The sequence below is a fragment of the Mytilus californianus genome, unplaced genomic scaffold, assembly GCF_021869535.1.
Source record: "Mytilus californianus isolate M0D057914Y unplaced genomic scaffold, xbMytCali1.0.p SCAF_18, whole genome shotgun sequence".
Lineage (NCBI taxonomy): Eukaryota > Metazoa > Mollusca > Bivalvia > Mytilida > Mytilidae > Mytilus > Mytilus californianus.
The window spans coordinates 9,504,546-9,529,712 of record NW_026262666.1 but is presented as its reverse complement, the minus strand read 5'-3'; the positions used below and the strand labels follow the sequence as shown (position 1 = coordinate 9,529,712).

The window sequence follows — 25,167 nt, the reverse complement described above, 5'->3', positions numbered from 1 at the left end:
TACAGTTTTCTATATAGAAATAATAAGATGTTGTATGATTGCCAATTAGACAACTCTTCATCCAAGACTAGATGCATGTGTTTAACAGCTCTGATTCATACCTTTCCGTTTCATACAAATTGTCCGTTTCGTGTAGGATTTTCAGTTTCAAAACTGTTTTGAATTTCCCCTGCTCAAATAAAACGACCATTTAAGCGAGCCGCCATTTTAGAAACGGCGACCTTTACGACGGTCTCGAAAATAGTGACGTCTTAATACGGTTACTACACTAAAGTAAACTTCACAGATGGAGCGATGAGATCCGCAGGATTCTGAATCGTTGGAGCAAAACGCTTGATCTCGTCTATGATTCACATATGTGTGATATGTCGCAAACTAAGAGGAAAACCGAGTGTCAAATCGGAGTAAACATCTTCGGACCACGGATAATTGTTTAACGTAAAACCCATGGTGGATACGTCAACTCAAAACGTTGGGCGATTCTATTTACAGGCTTAGTTACTAGAGCTGTTCACATCGAACTCATCAAGGAAATGAGCTCTTCAGCCTTCATAAACGCCGTCAAAAGATTAAACGCTATAAGAGGCCAAGTTAAGATTTTCCGATCTGACCGAAGAACAAACTTTATTGGCGCAATCGACAACTTGAAGATTGACTCAATCAACGTTGAGGATAGACCCTTTTAGACATTTTTGTACAATTCTTGTACAACTTGGATTTTCAATCCGCCGCATTCGTTCCATATGGGTGGAGCCTGGGAACGGATGATTGGTGTCCCAGCCAGGAAAATACTTGATTCTATGCTTGTTAACGCCGACGGAAGTAGTCTTACGCATGACGTACTCAATACGTTCATGGCAGAAGTTTTAGCAATAATGAACTCAAGACCTCTGGAACCGGTATCGACAGATCCAGAGAATCCGTTGATCTTGACCCCAGACCCTTATTTTATTGACACAGAATACCAATTGCATCTTCACTTCAGATCAGATTGGAGAATTCGACAAACGAATTATATATCTTAATGAATGGAGACGTGTACAGGCTCTGGCTAGTGTTATCTAGTTCCGTTGAAGGAAAAAGAATTTTGATACACCATTTGTTCAATTCCCATTATATAAGTAAGCTATGATTCAAAGGTCAACTTTTATCCAAAAAGCGTTACCATATTTTACTTTATAATGCATAACTCGAAATTAAGTTTGCTCCTTGCCACTTTTTCTTTATCTATCTTCATCGGGATCGCTCAAAACTAAATTTTGAAAGCCAAGATTGGATATCTCTTTGCCTATAAGTCTTTTTAATTGGAATTTTTTCAAAATTGTACAGATTTTATCTTTATTTCAAATAAAATTTGTTTTAACTTGAACAAAGATTTATCCTGTCCATTACTTTATTGAAAAATCACACATCTCATAGCATATAAGAAAATAACATTCACCGGAATAAACAAAGCAACTGTTCATCTCTTTTTCTTGTTTACAACCGTTAGTAACCAAGTCATTTTAAGGCTCCAAAATATTTTATAGAAACAGCAAACAAAAAAATGGTACTTTGAAACACCAAAGATATATGTTTATGACTTATGCAAAATGTTCCTATAATGAAATGCAAGGGATTTAGTTTTGTACCTTTTAAACATGAAAACGGATGTGAAGTTCTAAGTTTCGGTTGTATTTCACCCATACGTTATGAACTTTATTGTCCAAAATAGACACACACAGAATTGCCTAATTTCTGTAAGGTCAAATACAATATTTAGAGTTTTTAAGGGCTGAGCTTTACTAAACATTCCGAATGTAAATGTATATAAAAATGTTGAATGGTCAAATGGCTTTGTGCTACTAAACTTATAATTGTCAACTTGTAATCAAACAAAAGAGATAATAAACTGTTTAATTACTATTGAAACAAGTTAAGAGATTATTCACTTATAGGATAACCAAATTTTTTCGTGTGGTTCATGTAGCTCAGTCTTCAGGTTTTATGTAGTGATGAAAGGAATTGTTTGCTTTTTGACGTTTTTTTTTTCAGATGTCAGTTTCCTTTTGACTTATAAGGTCAGAATGTTCCATTGGTATCTTCCGCCTCATTTTTAAGTAATCTGGTAGTCAACATGATACACAAATTCTGAACAAGGTAATCTAATTCGTTGTTTCTATTTGAAAAAAAAGACTTTTGATCCAACTTTCACATTTACAATCATGATTATGAGTCAATTCTAATTTGATTATAAATATCAGATTTTAATGTTTGACCAGAGTACCGAAGGAGTTAGTTCCAGACAATGCATTCATTTGCAATGCAGTCTTACAATCGATGAAATGCAAATGATAATCATCCAAAGATAAATTTATCTAAATCGACCACAATATATTGAAATTTCGTTTGTTTTGTATATTTTCAACAATTTGTTGAAAAAGATTACTTTTATGAGAAATCGATTCACTAGCCATTATGAGCAAAGCAACACGTGCATCACTACATTTATAGTTTATTGTTTATTGGTCGAAATTATTTATAACTATACCCTTTCAATTTGTTTATTTCTTTTATCTGCTATATACATTTAAGTAAAATAAGAAAACATTGGTAAATATGAACAATGCCAAGGTGCCCATTTATCTATATTCAAGAATTGAATACATGTTTGTTTGTTTTTGTGTGCACTTGTTTAGTTTTATTAACATGTGAAAGCGTTGACCGAAGCACATTTAGTATGAGCGTGTTTGATAACAAATTTATGTACACAAGTACGGAAACCACTTAATTATAAACACGATAGTGTACATACTTGGCATTTCAAGTGTTAATTTGATTTACATAGAAATCGATAGAAAGTGTTTCCGATAAATGTGGAGGTGTCGAATAATATCTACGTCAGAAACATCAATTCTTAAAACCGTTGACCAACCTGAATCATATAAAATTCATATATCAGATGTGATTATTAATAAACACAAAATTATAAATATGTTATAGTTATGCTTGCGCAATACACTCCTTGTGCAGTATTTGAATGATATACTTCCAGTACACTCAACACTAATGTTTAAACAGCCTTCAATGTAAAACATTTGAGAGCATGAAATATCACCCTTAACAAACTTTTGACAATAAGCTATAACAAAATAAAAAAACAACATTTCACTGTTATTAAGTTTGTTCCTTTTTGGTAAATTACATATTCAAAGATTATAATATGTTATTTTCCATACCGGCCCTGATAGCCTTACGAGACTCTCATATTAGCCCAAGGCGCTAGCCGAAGGCTCATATGAGTCGAGAAATGATACTAGGACCCACATGGAAAAGGCCATGTTAAAATCTATTTATCACCTAATATACAAATGCTTAGTAGGAAGAACTTTATTATTCCATCTGGCAAGATCAAATATTTTTGAAATAACTTTATTATTAAGAAGCTCCCTAAATGTTCAAATGTATAGTCATATAGTTATATTTTAAAGTCAATGTCATATTTTCTTTTAGTATTAGAGTTTTTTTGTTTTTTTTTTTTTATTTCTTTAACAAATTCCGCTATCATTTGTATCGACGTTCTCCGTACGTCATTGTTGTTCCGAAAGCTTATGACGTCTTAAAAGGGCAGGCACAATAACTGGTTATTTGCTCCGGGCAGGAATATGACTAGGGCAAATCTGCGTTAACTGCATATCCAGAACCCAACGTTTTTGTAACAAATATGTTATAAATAAATAAATCAATTCATTAGATTGCTTGCAATGATTTACCGTGATGTCCAAGTGAAATAAAAACCGATAATTTCACATGTGAAATAAACTCGGTAATTTCACTCCTCTGACGTCATACAACAATAAGTGTTGTCAAGACGTTGTCGATGACGTCGCATCAAAGCAACTGTGAACGCGCAGAAAAAGATATAGTTCCTTACATTTTCTACTTTAATTCTACTAAAAACTATTGCCCCTTTAATTTTGTTTAAATAAGCGTAATCAATAATATCTTGTATCAGTCTAAGTTTAAAACCAATAAATCTATTCTTTACATATCCAGTCTGATCTCCTTCAATAATCTTTAGTGAAATTTCATGTGAATATTCCAAAGAGAAATAGGGCGATGATTATTAGGGCAAGGATCAACCTTTTTATGACAGTAAATGGTTATTGCGACCGAGACAACTTCTTTCTTTAGAACAGAAAGAAAATTCCGAGTACGAATATCAACTAATCGATCCGTAGGACGATGGAAAAATCCGTGCAATCGTAAATGTTGCAAAGACATATGCAAAACCAGAGGGTAAAGGTATCGGAACTGACAGTTTCCATCGATTCTCCAACAAGACCCAACTTCTCCGTGCGTCATTGTTGATCCGAAAGCTTATGACGTCTTAAAAGGTCAGGCACAATAACTGGTTAATTGCTCCGGGCAGGAATATGACTAGGGCAAATCTGCGTTAATTGCATATGCAGAACCCAACGTTTTCGTAACAAATATGATATAAATAAATAAATGAATTTATTACATTGCTTGCAATGATTTACCGTGATTTCCAAGTGAAATAAAAACCGATAATTTCACATGTGAAATAAACTCGGTAATTTCACACCTCTGACGTCATACAACAATAAGTGTTGTCAAGACGTTGTCGATGACGTCACATCAAAGCAACTGTTAATGCGCAGAATAGTTCCTTACATTGTCTACTTTAATTCTACTAAAAACTATTGCCCCTTTAATTTTGTATAAATAAGCGTAATCAATAATATCTTGTATCAGTCTAAGTTTAAAACCAATAAATCTATTCTTTACATATCCAGTCTGATCTCCTTCAATAATCTTTGATATGATCTTTTTCAATCGTTGTGCTTTGGCGTACGAAAGAAATTTCATGTGAATATTCCAAAGAGAAATAGGGCGATAATTATTAGGGCAAGGATCAACATTTGTATGACAGTAAATGGTTATTGCGACCAAGACAACTTCTTTCTTTATAACAGAAAGAAAATTTCGAGTACGAATATCAACTAATCGATCAGTAGGACGATGGAGAAATCCGTAAATGTAGCAAAGACCAATGCAAAACCAGAGTGTAAAGGTATCGGAACTGACAGATTCCATCGATTCTCCAACGAGACCCAACTTGTTCGAGTGATAGCATTTTTGGAACGTTTCTCTCGTTGACACGGGACATGAAAGCAAGAAACTATTGTAGAAAACTTTTCGAACGCCGAAAATATCATTTTAATGTCCGCACAATACGAAGTTTCACATGTGAAATAAACTCTGTTATTTCACTCCTCTGACGTCATACAAAAATAAGTGTAGTCAAGACGTTGTCGATGACGTCGCATCAAAGCAACTGTTAATGCGCAGAAAAAGACATAGTTCCTTACATTTTCTACTTTAATTCTACTAAAAATCCCATTGTCAATGTAATAAAAAGAATAACTAATCAAAGAATTCAAATATCGAAAAATATTCTCGTGACCGAACAACACTGATATTTAACTCATGCGCTACGCACATTAGTGAATTAATGTGTTGTTTGGTCACTCGTTGAATTTGTTTTCTATTTGAATTCTTTGATTAGTTATTCTATATTTATATTATCAAAATACGACAAAGACACAAGCAAGTCAATAAAACACTACATAGAAAACTTAAGACTGAGAAACACGAACACAGTCAAAAACCGTGCTGCTTCACTTAGTCAGTAATAACATGTGTTTGACAGTAATAAACAGTTTATTGCCGTTTGATTAAATGTAGAAAATTGCAATTTTGGTAGTACAAAGCTATTAAATCTTAATACATTTAAAACGATCTTCCTGATCGCAATCTCTTATGACCACTTGATTTCACTTGACATCTTGTCAATTGAACTCCTACACACAGACGTGGCATACTGTTAGTGGAAAACAAGTATTTTCTAGCTGACAAATGTTCTTGGAAACAAGTTTTTTCGCATCCTGGTTGGATAGTATTTAAGCGGCAACGCTTCGTCCATAACAACATTGTGAGAAGACTGCAAAAGGTAAGCGATTTAAATTTCAAAAATAATATTTACTAGAATATTAAGCTCATGAATTGAATGGATTAATTTACTTTTTCATTGTTTTATTGAACTTGAAGTTCATAAATCATCTTAAATTAATCGAAAAATATAAACATTAGTAAACTCACATTCATAAAGTTGATTGTTTGAATTTTTATTTAGACAAAATTAATATGAAAATATCTATTTCGATATCAAAAAAACATTTTGTTTAACATTTGGAGTAAAAAAAGTAAACTTGCCGCATTTAATGAGGTGTAAAAAGTGAATTAACAAAAATACCGAGCTTCAAGGAAAATTCATAACGGAAAGTGCATTATCAAATCCCAAAATCAAAGGCTCAAACACATCAAACAAAATTAGAACTTTCGCTTACGATCTTAAATAGTAGTTAATTTGATTTTTCCAATACAATATTCACCTTGCAATTTTTTTAACTCGTGCATGACTCTATCGGTATGCAAATAAGAAGATGGTGTATGAGTTTACTTTAATATATTTCTGAAATTACCTTTAATTGCTAGGATAATTTTCTGTTATCAGAAAGCATTTCATTAGAATTCAATTGGAAATAGTTGTTTTTTGATAACATAAAAGTTATACATTTACGATAAAAGTATTGTATAATAATTTGTTTTCCCTCATGTCTTTTTTAACAGAAATCAACAATGGACTTTTTACTGATGATTTTGATTAATGCTTTATTCCTTTATGCTGTCACGGCCGATATGGATATGGTATGTTTATTTCTTTGTCAGAAAAAGAATAACTTCTATGCATGACTTATATAAATTGTTTGTTTGCATTAGTTGTATTCATACATTCTGCTCTACTTACCCTACCGGAGCAACACCTCGTTGTTATTGGTGTTTCTGCTGTTCGATATTCGGTTTTCTCTGCAGTGTATTTACTGGATATTAATTATTAACTGGAAGCAAACATTTTCCCGTACTTTCTGTATCATTTGAATTGACTTATCTCCCGATACTTCCGACGGATAGTTTATACAGTTACTGTGCTATTTGCAGTCAAATTCCATTGACCGTTAAGTCATTTGTGATATACTTTCAATGACCGCAAATCGCCTTGTTTACAACGTTTACAATGCGTTTACAATGCGTTTTCGTACAGTTTAATTTGTGACGTCAATTAAATATAGCTTCTTAAAAATGATTGGTTACCTAATCTTTTTTTCAATTGAAACAGTTGTAAGCTTTGCAGTATAAGTAGAAATACGATATATTGTTTTGAAATATCATGCAATGGTTCCCGTTCGCCTATATAAACTGCATTTGTTTTAATATTATCTATTTAAAACCAAAAAGAACACTCTAGTGACCTAGATTTGATTTCAATTTGCTTCGCCTTCTTTGTCATTGTTTTCTTTAACCATTTGCTTTAAATTCAATACGTTATTATTGTCTTTTCTGACATGTTTAGTGTTTGTGTGAATGTTTTAAAGTATTTATAATACGCAATAGCTGTGTTTGTTTTTTTTGTAGAAATTTGGTTATCACGTTATTGAAGGTAATGCCAGATTTATGGAAAACATAGAGACAAATCTAGCAGAAAATACAGTTAAAATTCACACCCCAGCACACAATGATGTTATGGAATCGTACCAAATTCAGGATTTCCGTCAGGTTTGTAAAAACAACAACACTTATGCATTTGAATGTTAATTTGTTGCCAAAACTTTCCTTAATTACACAATTAAACGTGGTGAAAGTAAAATAACAAAAATACCGAACTCCAAGGAAAAGGTCAAAAAAAGGGGTACAGCAGTCACCATTGTGTTTAAATCCTAATCACTATAAAAACAAAAAAATATGTCAACAAAGAAAAAAAAACAAAAAAATATGTCAACAAAGAAAAACAAATTGGCATATTGTGACATTCTTATAGAAAGGATGTTCACAGATTTGCGTCATCTTATCTTTTTAAAATTATAATTGAAGTCAACACTGAATGCGGATAACAATGTTTTCATTTTGATTTATGTTTTCTGTTTGTTTCAGTCATTATAATTATAACTCATAATATATGAAAACCATTTGCATTGTTTGCCAAATTGCATTTCACCTCGTGCTAGTTAAAAAGTTATTATAGGTCAACGGACTCATTTTTAATGTTGTATACATTTTCCTATATATGAAGGAAATGATTATACACTGACAAAAACGTGATTATATAAAACATTTAAGAATACAATTTGAAATAAAACATAAAAAGAGTGTTCATATCAACATGATAAAAAATGAAAATAACACTTTATTAAATTGATATGTTCCAAAATGGTTTTTTGGATTTACTTTCAGCGAGAACGCTTTCAGAAAATCAAAGTCTTTGTTTGGTTACATAAGAAAATAAATAAATTCAGTATCCAATTTGTTACACTTAATTATACCAATTCTTCTATGAAGTATTTTGTCACACATTTGAACAAAGGAAAATACATTCTATATTTATCGCAAAAAGTTAAAACCATTAGTTGAAATAAAATAACTTCCTTGAGTGAAATGAATAGGTCAAAAAACGAATTGCAGTTTTCGAGAAAATTTGTTAATTAAAGTTATAGATTGTGACCAATAATTTACGTTTTTGGGTGACTAAAATCATTTATGCGTGTTGATTGATATGCCGAATGTTAATTTTTATGCATTGAAAATTGATCATTTACCTAAAAAATAATTCAATTTATACACGACCTAATATTAGACATGGTTAATTATTCTTTGAAATAGTAGGTTTTCATTACAGGGTCAGCAGATGAAATGTCTCCCTTCCTTGGAACAATGTAGACTCCGGGACATAGACAGGGCAACAGCAGGAGATGCTGGTCAAGTTACAGAGGGATTTATTCACAGCTGGGTATGGAATATATGCACACTATTTTAAAATGTTATATTTGTCAGGTAATCAGAATCTTGAAAAAAAACCTCAGTCATATTTCAAGTCTTCATATGCATGCTTGCAGCCATTCGATAAAGTCTAAAAGGGATGAAAATGGATTCGAATGTTGGTGTGCATAATGTTGTTCGAAAGATGCATTTAATTGTGTTAAAATTCAACATACTTAATCCAGTTTGTACCAAAAACATAAATAGATGAAGTTTTTTGCATTCATCATTTGTCGAACATTAAATGATGATTTGTTTTGAACAAATGAAAAAACTAATTAAACAAGTGAAACAAGCCAACTTCAAGCAAATTTTTGGATTTTTTCTGCTACATTTATTAATTTTATAGACTGGAAGGCCGTGCGGTTACCTCTAATTATTTACATTCACTTCATTTGAACTTTGGTGGATAGTTGTCACATTGGCAATCATACCACATCTCATTTTATATTAGAACAATTAGAGTTTGAAAAATTGTAAAGACACCTCTCTATTGTTGTTGATTGCATACTGGTATTGCCCTCATGACCTTTTTGTGGTATTTTTATCAGCCGATGGATGATTGTCTCATTTGTTTACACCCACAACTCTTTTATTCATTTTTAATATAAAATTAACTTTATTTGCAAATTAAATGCAAACTGTTATTCTTATGGTTGTGTTTTTGTTTTTTTACAAATGCAATAAGAAGTCTTCTTTGTTATATCTTTACAAAAGAATTAACACAGATTTAAAAGCAATCTTTTATATAACTAATTAATGTGTTATCTCAACTTATGAAGCATTTTTTTTTAAATTCTTTTAATTAATCAAAAATTTATCTCTGTATTTGAACTCCCGAAGTCAAAACTGGCCTTCAATATTCTAGCTATTCTTTTTCGATCACTTTGGTCATATTCATTAATACATCCCCACCTTTAAAATTAGGTTTTCGGCATTGCTGATCATTGACAGTAAATCCAGAAAAGCCCTTCGAACGCACCAAATAAAAAAAAACAAAAAAAAAACATTATTTTCATTATATACAAGATTAGGTAGAATAAGCCTAAACAAATTGCATATCTGCAACAAAACTGATAGTTTAAATCGAAAATCTGTACAAATTATATGCAATACAAAACATTGGTCCATTCAAATATCAACTCAGTAAATCACTATTTAAAAAAAAACGTTTTCAGAACTCCACAATAATATTGCTTTATTTCGAATAATCACAAACTCTTTTTTTTTACAGAACAAAGGAGATAATACCATCAATAGTGAGAACGAAGAAGTGGTGAAGGAAATGTTTTATGTAAATTTGGATGAAGTTATTGATGTCAATTTTCTTGCAGGGGCTTTGAAAGATTTTTATCAGGATTTTAAATACCCTGTGTATATGGAGAAAAAGATACCACAAGATGCTGAAATATTAAATATAACAGGTTCTGCAGGTAAAAACAAAAAGTGATTTTTTTTTTAAATCATACTTTTTTCAGAAATTCTTTATATTACACTAAATTTAAGAGGTCATTATCTATATTAAATCTCGAATGACCAGCTGAATTGCGAGAATGATTAATGTGTTACAAATCTATGGTGTAATAAATCTAAATAGAAGTACGAAAAGGGTTTGAGTTTTTGTTAATGCAATAAATGCTCTGTGTCCTTTAGTTTAAACTAAATTTGCAAACCAAAATGTTTTCGTATGAGATCGGTACCATAAAATGTAAGAAAGAACTGTAATCGATTGTAACATAATTTTTCAGGTGGTCGTGTTAAAAGGCAAATGAATACGCTTAATAATGAATGCAAGGGAAAGAAACCAAAGACAATTTTTGGTATTGATTCAGGAAGAAGTTGCAATCATCTTAAAATGTGTCAAACGTAAGTAACACTTAAGGATGTACTTAAGTGAAATTAAATAAATCAAGAATTTAAAATTAATACTATATGCCGGAAGAGCATTAGGTAAGGATCAAAATAAGCTAAAAATATCGATAGGTCATGGAGTTCCTTTTCGATATATTTGATTTTTAAAATATGGCGGGAAAAAGCTGACTCGGACTTTTACCTTATATTTGCATTGGTATTATTTTGGTCTCAAATCTAATTAAAGAAAATCAAGAATCTGCTTAAATATTGGTAATTGACTTTTTATGAGCTATTAAGTCTTATATGAAAAGATAAATGGGTGTTATGGGGCAAAATATGTTACCTTGTATCATAGAGAAAAACACCAAGGAGTCCGAACATCTGACACAAATTCCAAAACCTCACCTTAGTACATCCTTAATAATTATCCTCTTGATTACAACTATTTTGATTTGAGCGTCACTGATGAGTCTTTTGTAGACGTAGTAAATTATATATCTGGTATATATGATGGTTCATTATTCATGCTTTATTTTTATTCGGCAATATTCTCGAAATCATTTCATTGTTAGACTTTGTTATGATGCCAAAGTTAGATGCAAATAAAGGCACGTTATGGAATAAAAATATGATTTTGCCGATGACAACGGGTATGTTTCAATCGTCATAACTACACTCCCAACCTCCGCTTTTTCTGAATATGACCTATCGAATTAGACTTATCACCGGATTTGTACTTACTCGAGCAACACGACTAGAGCCACATGTGGACCAGAATATGTTTACACTTTCGGAGCACCTGAGATCACCCCCAGTTTTTGGTGGAGTTCGCGCTGATTAGTCTTTTATGTTGTGTTTTGTATACTGTTGTTTTTCTTTTGATCTTCTTCTTTTTTGCAATAGCGTTGTGAGTTTATTTTCGACTCATGAGTCCCTTTGATATCTGTCGCCTCTCACTTATAGGTAAATTGTAAGTTGTTCTAAAAAACGAACAGAAACCTTGAAAACTTTTGGCTTTTTTAGTTTGAAATTTGAAGCTTGAACATAGTATAAATCCTAATATAATTCGTAAAAAAGCAAGAATAAAAATACAAATAAAGATACAAGAAGAGATTTTTCATGATTTGCCCGCATATAGGGAACATCCTGGAAGTTAAATTAATTCGGGCAAACAACTTGTATCTAACCACATGAACCAGTATTGCTGAGTTTTCGGTTAACATATTTTAAAAACAAGATGATATCATCTTTCTGATTTCGTAGATATTCAAATTTTAAGCCATTTCCTCAGAATTTCAGAATAATTTGTGCATATCCCCAAAAGGATTTTTCTTGGACATGGTAGTTTTTGATCCAAGAAGAAAATTACTTGATTTTGCGCAAACTTGATATAATTTATATCTTTCAATCTACAAAAAAGGAGGTTATATTATATAAATTAACGAGGTCACGTGATCCAAACTCCATGAATAAAGAGCGAGTCTGAATTCCCAAGGAGGTCGAAGCATGCGTAGTGGGTGACGCTTACCTTGTTATACTACTTTGAAATATGTAAGATAGCAAGAATTTTGTCTGAACGATTGTAGCGAGGGCTCCGAAATAGTTTTAAAACTATTCAATTGTAATTAAAAGTCTTCACAAAGTAGCTATGAAATCAGGTTTAATCCACCATTTTCTACATAATGAAATGACTGTACCAAGTTAGGAATATGACAATTGTTTTCCATTCGTTTGTTGTGTTTGAGCTTTTGAATTTGACATTCGATAAGGAACTTTCCGTTTTGAATTCCTCGGAGTTCGGTATTTTTGTTATTTTACTTTTAACAAATGATTTGTTTCTAACACTAAATGTTTTAATTAATATACATACCTTTTACAATAATAAATATAATTTAGTTCAATTTCATGGATATTTTCAGAAAGGAACTAAGAAATGGGCAGTGGATACTGACGGATTGTGGCAATACACACATTACTTCACCATTAGTCTATATTTGCGTGTGCTGTCCTTGGGTAACAACAATCGATAGAAACGGAAATGAATGTGCATGTTCAAGAATGCAGGACTGGTAGAATATAGTAAAGATAAACACTCCAAATAACTGAATAATTTTCTTATCCGAATAAAATACCTTTGCAAATTGAAGTGTTTGTCTTTCAGCTTTGATCACCACGGTTGTTGCTTTTGTATGGGTTCTCTCTTGATACAAAAATAGTAATGCAGGATACAAAATATTGTAAAAAAATTAAGTTGCAAAAAAAATTAAAAAACCAGATACAATTCTTTAATCAAATTCAAAATCATGTAACAACTAAATGCTATCAACATTGTTGAATTACAAAGGGTGTTAACGAGTACTTCTTCTGTACTTCACTGTGGCGCCAATATAAAACCTTTTAATATGTGCAGATTAAAATTTTGGTGTTTCATCTATAACTGCTCGCTTATTCAATATTTGGCCTTGAAAAAAAATGACATGCTCGTTTTTAATTTCTTCCGGATATTTATTGATATTTCTTTTCAAGTAGCCTCATGATTTGTTTGGCTTTAGTCACAAAGTAGTGTGTTTGTAAACTGAACTCCTAAATATCGGTTTTGGTCTTAATCTTTCACAATTTTTCCGTGAATGTGAATGTTATGCATTATAGGCATTTTCTTGTTGGAATACATAACATTATGACGCATAAAATTTCATCTTCTATTGAGATGCCAAGTCAACCAATTTGTCCAAATCTTTCTGTAACTTATTGCAGTCTTTAGAACAATATAATGTCAAAGGCTATCATTTGCCAAAATTCTTTGACTTGATTTCATCGCTAATATCATTGATGTACAAAAGGAACATCAAAGGGCAAAAGTTGTTCCTTACGATACTTCTTATTTCATTAAGGAGTTTCAGGATGTTTCAATTTTATATGCTTCATACTGTTAACGTTGTATGAGCCAAGCCTTTAACCACTCAAGTATTTTGCTTTTTATACAATAATGCTCTACTTTTCCTAAGTGGTGCATGTGTGGTACTGCATCGAACGCACTGCTAAAGTATAAGCTTAGCTGTGCTGAAGGCCTCACTGTAACTCTGAGATGAAGAACAGTAACAAAAGCGCTGTTCCTTTGCTTTTTGTGTGTTTTATTTGCTGTGCATCTACTGATTTTGTGTCATGAATGGGTACCTCATCCTTTGTTCTTCTATTATCTTCTTTTTCCTTGTTATCCAGATGTTGGAGATCTTAATTAAAATTTATGATATGAGTATAATCTTATTAAACAAAAGTTTTCTTATTTAATTAACTGTTCTTTTGAAAAATCTGATGGCCAATTTATTTGCTGCAACTCATATTTAGCTTATTCTGTAATAACAAAGGTTAATAGGCTAGATATATATTATGATAAACTTATATGTAGTGTGATGTGATGACTCAAGCTTTGGATTTTCTCCTTTACCACATCTCTTCAGAATTTCGGCAATAAAGTTTATCTACAAGTCGGAAGTATTCGTGTGGGCATTAATTGCATCTCTTTAATAGCAGACTTGTTCCTGTCTTGTTATGAATCTAGGTTTATGGCCAAACTCAGAAAAGATCAGTCTTAATAACATTTAATTGATAATGCAACAATATTCACCATAACTTTGGTGATATTTTTTACGTTAACTTAAATAATCAACTAATCCCTAGATATACTACAGAAATTTACCCAAAGGTACTTACTTTGATTTAATCTAAATAAACAGCAATGGCTGTCCTTTTTCTATATTTAGATATTTCAGTATTACAAACACAAAAAACTTTATACAAACAATAACGACGAAAAGAAAGATTTTTCTTTCACTGTTGTTTACTTCCCCTTTTTGACGGTAATGCTCCTTTAATCACATTTATCAAGATAAGGATTTCGTTATCACAAATTATGTAAAACTTTACTAAATTATTTCAAAGATACAAACATTTTGTTTCAAAGTTTTTGGGTCATTAATGCTCTTTCGTTCTTAATTTAGCCTCTTTAACTTTTTTTAATCGAGCGTCACTGATGAGTCTTTTGCGGACAAAACGCATGTCTGGTGTACAAAGTCTCAATCCTGTTATCTTTGATGAGTTTTTTTTTTTTTTTTTTTTTGCTGTACCTGTAGAAAACTCATCGTTTTCACGGTGAGGTTGTTTAAAGAGCTCGTGAATTTAGAAACGACCCATTCAAAATTATTGATCCTGTGAATAAACTTCTTATAAAATGTATCTGACATTATTCTTGTATTCTTATAATGTAATAAGTCTTTGAATATTGCTTTTATCACTACTTACATTGTGTTAAATATTAATAGTTTCGTGTTGCTCAGTCTTTATTTTCTATGTTGTGTATTATATCTGTTGTTTATCTTCGTTTTCCGGTCTTGCAATGTTTTCGACTTAGAGTTTGAATATTCCTATTGTATCCATCGCCTCTTTTTAAACATAACTTAATCTGTACTCCGTTACAGTTGTGAACACTAACAGGCATACATCCTGTGAATACTAATATGTTTGTGTTTTAAGTCGTATTTCTGTAACAACCAGAAAATCTGACCATGGTGCATTTCTAATTTGCTATTGCCAAAAGGAATTTTAATAAGTTAACATCTGATTTGTATAATCTAGAAAAAATGTTTAACTTCTAGCTTGAAACCTACGTACCTTGTGAGTGGCTTTTTTACATATTGGTATGCCGTCATCTTAATTTACAACAAATCATCTGAAATGTTGCTTTTTATTGTTCAATTGCCAAGTTTAAAAGATCTTAAAAAAATCCCGAGATTCATAGTTGTGTAACACATATACCTCAAGCATCACTGAAGAGCTATTTATTGTCGAAATGCACATCCGTTACAGTAATAGAATTATACCATCAAGGCTCTCGAACTAGCCATGAGTCTTATATGATCAGCACAGGTAGCTCTCGTCGACATTAGGCCAGACCAAAGAAGAATCTATGCTCAACTAGTTTCTGTGTAGTTTATCGTGTTTAGCCAAGTAACTAGACGGAACTATATAGGGAACAGATTAAAAATAGAATAAGTGTTAAAAAACAATCTTTTCCCCGAGTTAACACAAGACATACAACGACTGCAAAGACTTGTATACCCGACAGCACCAATTGAAGTGAGGGAACAATTTGCAAGTGATTGCTATATTGTCTTTTGAGGGGACCCGGATCTTCAAAGGGCCATTTTCCAATGAGAAACTATCGATATTGGTGACAGTGTCAGGACACGCCTTCACAATGAGGCGTTCACTTCAGGACACAGAAGGAAATTTCCAAATCGTGTCCCTCTTAGACGGCAGACAGAAGTATCGGACGAACATTAAAGAAATGACGACATGAGCTACAAAGGCAGGAATTGAGAAGTAGAAGCAACTAGACCAAAACCTGGCATTACCTGTTATTTTTGTGCCATAATAGGTCGCACTAAAAGAGAGTTCAGGAAGTATCAGGCTTCACAAGGTCAACAATAGAGTTTCCGAGAGTCTCAAGAGTAAACACTAGAACACACAGTTCAAGCACGATCCTGTGTTCAATTCGAGAAACTTTTAGAGGTCACACCTTGACAAAATGTTATAATATTTAACAGGGAACGTTTGAGAGTTTGATAGATACAGAGAGTAGGCATGATGATTAGTATTTCAAGGTCGATTTAAATAATGTTTTAGTTAATTGTCTTCTTGAACCAATCAAATTAAGGTGACAGTAGTTTATCGATGTTTAGAAAGAGCTATATCAAGGTACAAATGGTTGTATGAGGTACTACAGAGGGAGACCCTATGCATATAACTCAGGCAATTATAGACTCTGAATAAGGATGACTTACTTATCGAGAGGTCATCGGTTGACATTGGAGTTGTAGTACTTAGGTTTGTCAAAATAAAATAGAGAATGTAAATGGGGAATGTGTCAAAGAGACAACAACCCGACCAAAGAGTAAAAAAACCAGCGAGAAAATCCTGCTCCCAGAGGCGGACTTCAGCTGGCCGTAAACAAAAATGTGTACTAGTTCCGTGAAAATGGACGTAATACTAAACTCCTAAACATATAAATGAACTAAAATTAAAAAAACATACAAGACTAACAAAGGCCAGAGGCTCCTGACTTGGGACAGGCGCAAAAATGCGGCGGGGTTAAACATGTTTTTTGAGATCTCAACCCTCCCCCTATAACTCTAGCCAACAAACATTCAGCAATACGTACAGTAAAACTCAGTTAGGAAGAAGTCCGAGTCCGATGTCAGAATAGGTAACAAAAGAAACTAAGCAAATGACAATGATACATAAATTAACAAAGGACTACTAGCAGTTACTGACATGCCAGCTCCAGATCCGGATGATGTCTGACACGGCACGTGTTATCTATGGTATTGCAAGGCCAACCAAATGTTAGACATTTCTAATAGGGAAAGGACTTTATCCAAGTAATGACACTGAAAAGCGAATTAATATGGTGAGAAATACCAAAGAAAATTAAAAAAGAAAAGACAAACGATGCCACCCTGTCTGACCTTCTAGTTGACTTGTTTAAGTTAATCAGTGTCAACATGTCAGAAGGTCAAAGTTTACAATTGATTATTTAACTCCAACAACACGTTATTAATTTTGCAAAGTACAAGAAGGACCTGTGTTGGAGTGACATAATACAACATATGATTGACCATGTGAATGCAGCTGCGATAAAAAATAATAAAAAAAAATACTACAGGCTTACCTTACGAATGTTTTAGTGCCCAAACATGACGGGCTAAAGAGGGTATGTGCCTATTCTACACGGGTAAACCTTCCACTAGTAACTGTTTTCACTACTTAAAGGGAAATCACACTATTTATACTACTAATAATAATTCATTGAAATTTTGCATGTAGACAGATCATACTTATTAAGATATTTTAGACGAAAAAAAAATTGGGGTCACCGATGTTGTCTTCGAGATATGACGTCATCAAAACTTAAAGAATCGCGTTATAACGAAATATAGAAATACCGCTCTAAATTGTTAAAAAAAGACAAACTTATTGAAAAACCATGTTTAACTGGAATAACAAAAACAGTCAAATATAACTTGTACCTTATGAACATTTATTTGTCTCGGTTTCCTTATTTTTGAAGGCATTTGAACATTTCCCGCCATTTTTAATTGCTATTTATAATAGATTTTTCTTGAAATAAAAAAAATCTACTAATGTTTTTCCCGTCAAACTTCTGCAAAAGTTGCAGCTTCAGGAAAGATTTTAAAAGCATAAATAAAAAAGGGGGGTCACCGATGTTTTAAATCCGCTAAAACGGAAATAATCTTTATTATTGAATTTTGGCGGGAACTATAACCTTTTAACGTTATAGAACGACGTTGCTGGCATAACAGCATTTCTTGCAACGCTTGGGTTGAATTAAACCTTTTCACTACAAAATATAATATCATTTTTGAACATTTTTTAAGGTATTTTGATTGTTCATTGATATCTTTATCAATCTATCGAATCGTTAAACATAGATACAATAACAGTTTATTATAAAGTAATTGTCAAAGTTGAAGTCATCTCATTTTTTTAATTGCATTTGTTGTATGGGGAAAACGAATGTTTGCCTCATGCCGTATTATAGAAATAATTTTCGGCTTCCAGATAAAGAATCTTCTACCTCGGAAGACTGAGGGTATCCGGGCTGAAAAGTAACACGTTCATTTTAGACTGCAGGCAGAATAATTTCGTTACCATAATTTCACTAGCTTGTCCATTCGCACCGGGAAGATAAAACCCGAAATGCCGTGTTAAAAATGCCACAAACTCAGCACGTTAAAAGAAACCTATTTTCGGTAGGAATTTAAAATTGGTTCCGTAATTACACAACGCTTCATTATCATAATTTATTCGAACTGTGGAAACCAAATTTTTTTCTGAGTTCTATCATCCCGCACCCATTTTTCATACATCGTTTCATGTTCATTGTACATAATATGTTCAATGTTCATCGCCTTTGTATTAAAACTTTATGTATTACGTATATTCTATTACCGTTCGATTAATCGCTCAACGTTGGTATGTTATGAGAAATACAATGCATCTGATAATTTAGAGTTAATTGACAATAAAATACACATCGCCATATTGATATCAGGAACATATAATGTTCCCAGTTGATATGTATTTAAAAAAATCTTTTAATTTGTAATAAACGGATCTAGTTTTTTTTCTTGTTCTGCTACATCTATCCGTGTTTCTGTGGACATGTCGATATATTTTATCTAACTCTAGTTTTTTGTCGAGCCTTCGACTTTAGTCGAAAAAGCGAGAAATAGCGATCCTACATTCCGTCGTCGGCGTCCACAAATATTCACTCTGTGGTTAAAGTTTTTGAAGTTTTAATAACTTTCTTAAACTATCCTGGATTTCTACCAAACTTAGACAGAAGCTTGTTTATGATCATAAGATAGTAGCAGAGACATATAAGACAATTGTATTATATGTCTCTGATAGTATCCAGAAGTAAATTTTGTAAAAATAAAATTCCTGTTTTCCATATTTGACTTATAAATGGACTTAGTTTTTCTGCCAGGAAACATTACATTTACTCTGTGGTTATAGAGTTTTTAAATTTTTAATAACTTTCTTAAACTATCCTGGATTTGTACCAATCTTGGTCAGAAGCTTATTTATGATCATAAGATAGTATCCAGAAGTAAATTTTGTAAAAAAAAATCTATTTTTTCCGTATTTTACTTATAAATTGACTTAGTTTTTCTGCCAGGAAACAATACATTCACTCTGTGGTTAAAAGTTTTTAAGATTTCAATAACTTTCTTAAACTATCCTGGATATGTACCAAACTTGGACAGAAGCTTGTTTATGATCAAAAGCTTGTATCTCGAAGGAAATTTTGTCGAAATTTTGTACCTGTTTATCCGTATTTTACTTATAAATGGACTTAGTTTTTCTTCCAGTTAACATTACATACAGTATGCAGTTAAAACGGTTTTCAAAACATTTATTAGATCCATAAACTATCCTAGATTTATACCAAACTTGGACAGAAGCTTCTTACAATCAAAAGATAGTATCGAGAGGAATATTTTTATTGATTTTTTTCCTCATTTTTGTTGAGCCTGCGATTAACAGCAAAAGTAGGCGAGACACTGGGTTCCGTGGAACCCTTACGAATTTTTTTATCAGATGACAAATGAGAGTGTGGATAACCTTTGATGTAGAATAAGAGTTCGAGTTCCAGCTAAATTTAGAGTTAAAGTTCCAGTTTTATTTTTAGTTCGAATGTTAATTCGAGTAAGAGTTCTAGTTAAAGCTCGAGTTCCACTTAGACACTTCCGAGTTATACTGTAAGATAGAATAAATTCTGGTAAGAGTTAAAATTTTGAGATCTGAGATCCGATGAAATTAAACGAAAGATTACAGTTTCTATTTTCTGTTGGTGCACCTCTCTTTATTGAATTGTATATTCTTTTATCACATTTATGTTTCAGTATGGTATAGCCTATATACTTTTTTGGGCCAAAACTGATTAATGATAGGTAATTTGAAAATAACTGATTGATTGTGTGTGCCACTTTCAGCGCTCTGCTATATCATGTTGGCCATTTTTTTTAAAGAACCAAGGTATCAAGAGTAAATCAGCTACCTTTGTATTAAACAAATGGTTGTCCTTTACAGTCATGATCGGAATCTAACAATCTCCCTATATCACTGTTTGTTGACATGCAAGTGATCACATTGAGTGATCTGAACACGAAATTACATCTGAACTACTAGTTTTTGTTTTGTTTTTGTTTTCGTTTTTTTCTTGATTTTTGCAAAACTTTCAGTGGCAAATATTACATGAATATCAGCACAATTTTTTTTTCTATATGAGATGAATACTCTTTCACAAGACGGACCTTAATGTGATGGTTACAAATTAGCACTCTGAAAGACATGTTACTCTACATAAATACATGTGTGTGTGTTAAATATTTCTCTTGTTGGAGTCTTGTAAAGCCAAATATACAGTGTGGATTTTTTGTTGTTGTTGTAGGCAGTACGGTCATCAATAGTACAAAAATAACTAGGCATAGTGTTTGATATTCCCAGATTGCTCTGACGTCTAGCGGCCTTATTTTTTAACTTGCTGGTCGTACAGTTCGCTATAATTGACAGTTTGAAGAAATACTACAGAATATGATTTTTTTTTTGTGACCAAATTATGTAAGCCTTTACAAAGCATTAAAGGAATGTACTATATAATACGGTGCTAATTCTTTTTTGATTTCGACAGACAGAAACCGATGTAAAATTTTATATGCTTCTTTTACAGTGATGTTTAACTGGCGTTATTCTTATATAACGTTTGATATTTCAACAAATATGATTACTCTACGAATCACTCGTGTTCATGTGTTTGTGCCCCCATCCCCCCTCCCCCCCCCCCCCAAAAAAAAAAGAAACAGAGAGAGAGAGAGAGAGAGAGGCGTTTGACACCAAAGGAACATCGAAACTCATTGTTCTTATTTACATCCCTCTGTTGGACAGAAAACTACAAATTCCGAAAGCTGCACGCTTACATGCTGTTACTCTTGGTATATTGTTATTTTTTTTCCAGTATATTCCCACATACCGCATCGCGACGATACGCTGCCAACAGTTGGGTTACACTAATGACGGGACAATATTGCCCGTATTGACCGGATGAGATATAAATAGTCAGAACTTTTTTGTTATTTGATAGATTATTTTAATATTTGAAGACCTTAGAAATATTAGACTATATTTTATGAATATTTAACAAAAAAAGTTGACCGGACGGATTTCACACTCACTGATGTACGCTTTACAATATTGAACTGATCGACAAAAAGTGTTACTAGTAATATCTCTTTTGTTTTACAGTATTTTTTCATACAACTAAGAAATCTGCGAGATTAATAGTTATCTTATATGAAAATTCAAACTTCATAGTAAAACAAAATGTTTTTCTAAAAAAAAAAGTTGACCGGACGGATTTCACATTCGCCGATATACGCTTTGATTATAATGAAATGATCGACAAAAAGTGTTATAAATATCTCTTTTGTTTTTAAATATTTTTTTTCTTCGTGAAACTAAGAAATCTGCGAGATCAATAAATATGTTAATATAAGAAAATATAAACTTTACAGTAAATAAAAAAAGTTTTTCTACAAAAAAAAAGTTGAGCTGACGGATTTCGCTACAAATAATAAAGACCAGATCAACAAAAAATGTTGATATTTCTCATATCTAACAATATTTTTCGGTGAAATTAATAAACCTTTAAGAAAAATAATTGTATAAATGGTATTGTATGTAAATACTAACTCAATAATAATAATAATAATAATATCTTTATTTAAAGAGAGTAACTCATTTGAATTAAACCCAATCGTAAGGTAATTCAAGACCATATCAAGACCACTTTCGGCTATTTTTTTGCCATACATTTTGTCCGTTTCGAGTAGCTTTTTCATTTTTTGCACTTAAATCAAAACGTCATTTGCTTTCTCTTGCTTTAGTGAACGTCCCTTTGAGCGGGCCGCCATTTTAGAAATTAACAACCTTACGACGAACTCGAAACGGCGACGTCATAATACGGTCACGACACTATAGCGGCACCGAGAGCGATGCGTATAAACAATAGTGTGATTTCCCTTTAATGGAACGGTCATTTTAAACTGAACAACTCTTAAATGCCTGAATATACCGCAAGGAAAAATGTCAAGATCGTTTTCAGTTATTCAGTACGTGTTCAGTACCCTGACCCGCGCAGAAGATTCAGTACAGTTCAGTACTGGTTCTGGTAATTAAGAGAAAACGACTTGCATTTGATTCAGTAGCGTCAGGAACGTTTTCGAACAAATCAGTACATCGATAAAATAGTTTTTTGGGAAATTTCAGTAGTGTTCAGTGCCAGGTAAATCTATCGATTTTAACATAAATAGTTTGTGCAGATTTATAAGGCTTGTCTTCTTTATTCGAGCTTGGACTATAATTTTCAGTACATTGATCGATTTCTCAGTGATATTGATTTTATTTCTTTTCGTGAAAAATACTTCTGCTTTGTTCAGTTGTCCAAAATGAAATATATTGAAGTTAAAAGATTATAAATTACAATGAAAATGAAATCTGTTGTCGGAATTGCGTACAAATTTTACCTAGCTTTAACGACAGTACCGGCTATTGAAAAATTGCAAACCTTTAAACTGGCAATCCCCGCTTTCAGAAAAAATCAGGTTCTACAGTTATATGACTTTACATATCTTGCTGAATAAATCGCAAACGTCAAATATATTGTGTTATTGTAAATATCAATTTTCTCTGTGACTATGAAAAAAAGTAATAGTAGTATACCGCTGTTCAATAGTCAAAAATCGATTTAATTGAAACAAATCTGGGTCACAAACCAAAACTGAGGGAAACACATCAACTATAAGAGGAAACCAAACGGAACAACAGAAACACTGAACTTCTACAAAAACAAACGCCAACATACATAAAAACGGACTATGTGATAACAATTGCCATATTCCTGACTTGGTACATGACATTTTAAGAAACAAATGGTGGTTTGAACCTGGTTTTATGGCTAGCCAAACCTCCCGCTTATACAGCAATGTGAAACTACCGCTAAAATGACAACATTACGTGACTGGAATAAAGTACAAATAAATGCAAGAACATTAAGGACAGACATATACATAAATAAATGATATAATAGTCAATTTCAACATGTCAACCACAGAATAACAACGAACACCTAAAATTAATTTACGACAGTATTCAATATTTATTGACGAGCCAACTCCATAATTTCATTTTGAATGCCGGGTCTTAAATAATTTGCATTGTATGCTGCTGTAGCAAGATAAGTTTGGGGAACAGGTTTATCTTCAGCGCGCCACTGTACGAAGGAATCATAATTGCCATTTTCGCGTTTAGTTTACTTATCCGATTCGTAACCCCCTAAATGAAATGTTACGCTGACCAAGAACATCTATGCTATTTATGATATTTAAAATGATATTTTGTTTTTCTTAACAGAATCTTCGATTACTTTAGAAATACTGCATGTTATTTTTTTCTCCTCCCCAGACTACTATCATGAAATTTGATGCTTTAATGAGCGCATCTCTGTGGACGCTAGACTACTGGTGTATATGAAGTGAACTTCGTTTGCACCCTAAAGCGTTCTTCTTATCTCCCAAACCAGTTGTTCCAAGTTTGTATAATGTCGTTCTCACGAACTGCTTGGGACCAAATGCAATACATCGTGCACAAAATGCAGCGCCTCATGAAGAGGAGTACCTAAGCCAATGAATTTTTTCTTCCCAACTAACATTATATCGTCTTCAATCAGTAACTGGTAAAGAATACTGTCCCTTTTCTGGGGTCTATTTTGATGAAACAATAGTAAATTTCTGAGAAACATTCAAAGATGTTCCAATATAATTGATAGGTGCAACACTTATTGCAGTTTCCAAAGCAAAACTCAAAGATTTTGTAACGTGCATGGTTCGAATATCTCATAAAGTACACGAGAATTAGAGGTCTGATCTGGAAATTGGAATACACCAGATTTGGAGGAACAAGAGAAAACCGTAATGAATAAAAGGAGAAGTTTTGTATACGTCAATAAGACAGCAAGCCAACGACAAAAAAACAAGACCTATCTACAGAAAAACATAAAATAAAAAAGGGTACACAATATGTCAAGCTCTGAATCTTCTTGATGTCTGCTAAAATCATGAATAAATTAAACAGATACAAAACAGATACAATTAAGGATCTGCCTTTCACATCAAACTCTCTAAATACGCCGCCCCCCCCTCTCCCCTCTTCCTAAAAGAAAAAAAAACTAACACACAAAAAAGATTCCTGGCTTGGTTGAGGCATTGCATATGAATATGTGGAGGGGTTAAACTAGTTTTTTTAGTTCTCAACACTGCCCTTTTCTAATCTCGATAAACGGATTTGCAAAGTAACAACACACATACCAATCGAACAGGAAATCTCAAAGCACTTAAGAATTCTATGAAATAATGTTACAATTGTACAGCAAAGCATAAAGAATCGTTATTGATAAAGGCCCACATGACAGGTACTCACACGCAACACCCTATGCATATTGCATATGACTTTTGAATTAAAAAGTCTTCGATTTTTTAGTGAAGAAAACAAAGCTTGATATGGATATCAAAGCTGAGGACAAACTACATATCATGAAACAAGTGGTCCAGGCTGAATCATATTTACACTCCTTGGTACCCGTGGTTGTCCGTCACGATAGTAAACCGGGAAATATATTAAAAAGACAAAGGTTTGTGACATAAGTATAAGCAGATTGAAGTATGTTGGTGCAGCCAC

General features: G+C 32.5%; 1 protein-coding gene across 1 annotated transcript in view; it reads left to right on the top strand.

Annotated features, from left to right (window-relative positions):
* Nucleotides 1–12,937, top strand: part of LOC127726690 (uncharacterized) — a 269,933-nt gene extending 256,996 nt beyond the window's left edge. Inside the window, exons 4-7 of the mRNA XM_052234141.1 lie at nucleotides 8,798–8,908; nucleotides 10,172–10,370; nucleotides 10,686–10,803; nucleotides 12,711–12,937. Coding sequence (XP_052090101.1) covers nucleotides 8,798–8,908; nucleotides 10,172–10,370; nucleotides 10,686–10,803; nucleotides 12,711–12,864 — 582 coding nt within the window. The 3' untranslated portion in view covers nucleotides 12,865–12,937. The remainder of the gene's footprint in view (nucleotides 1–8,797; nucleotides 8,909–10,171; nucleotides 10,371–10,685; nucleotides 10,804–12,710) is intronic.
* Nucleotides 12,938–25,167: the final 12,230 nt, after the last annotated feature.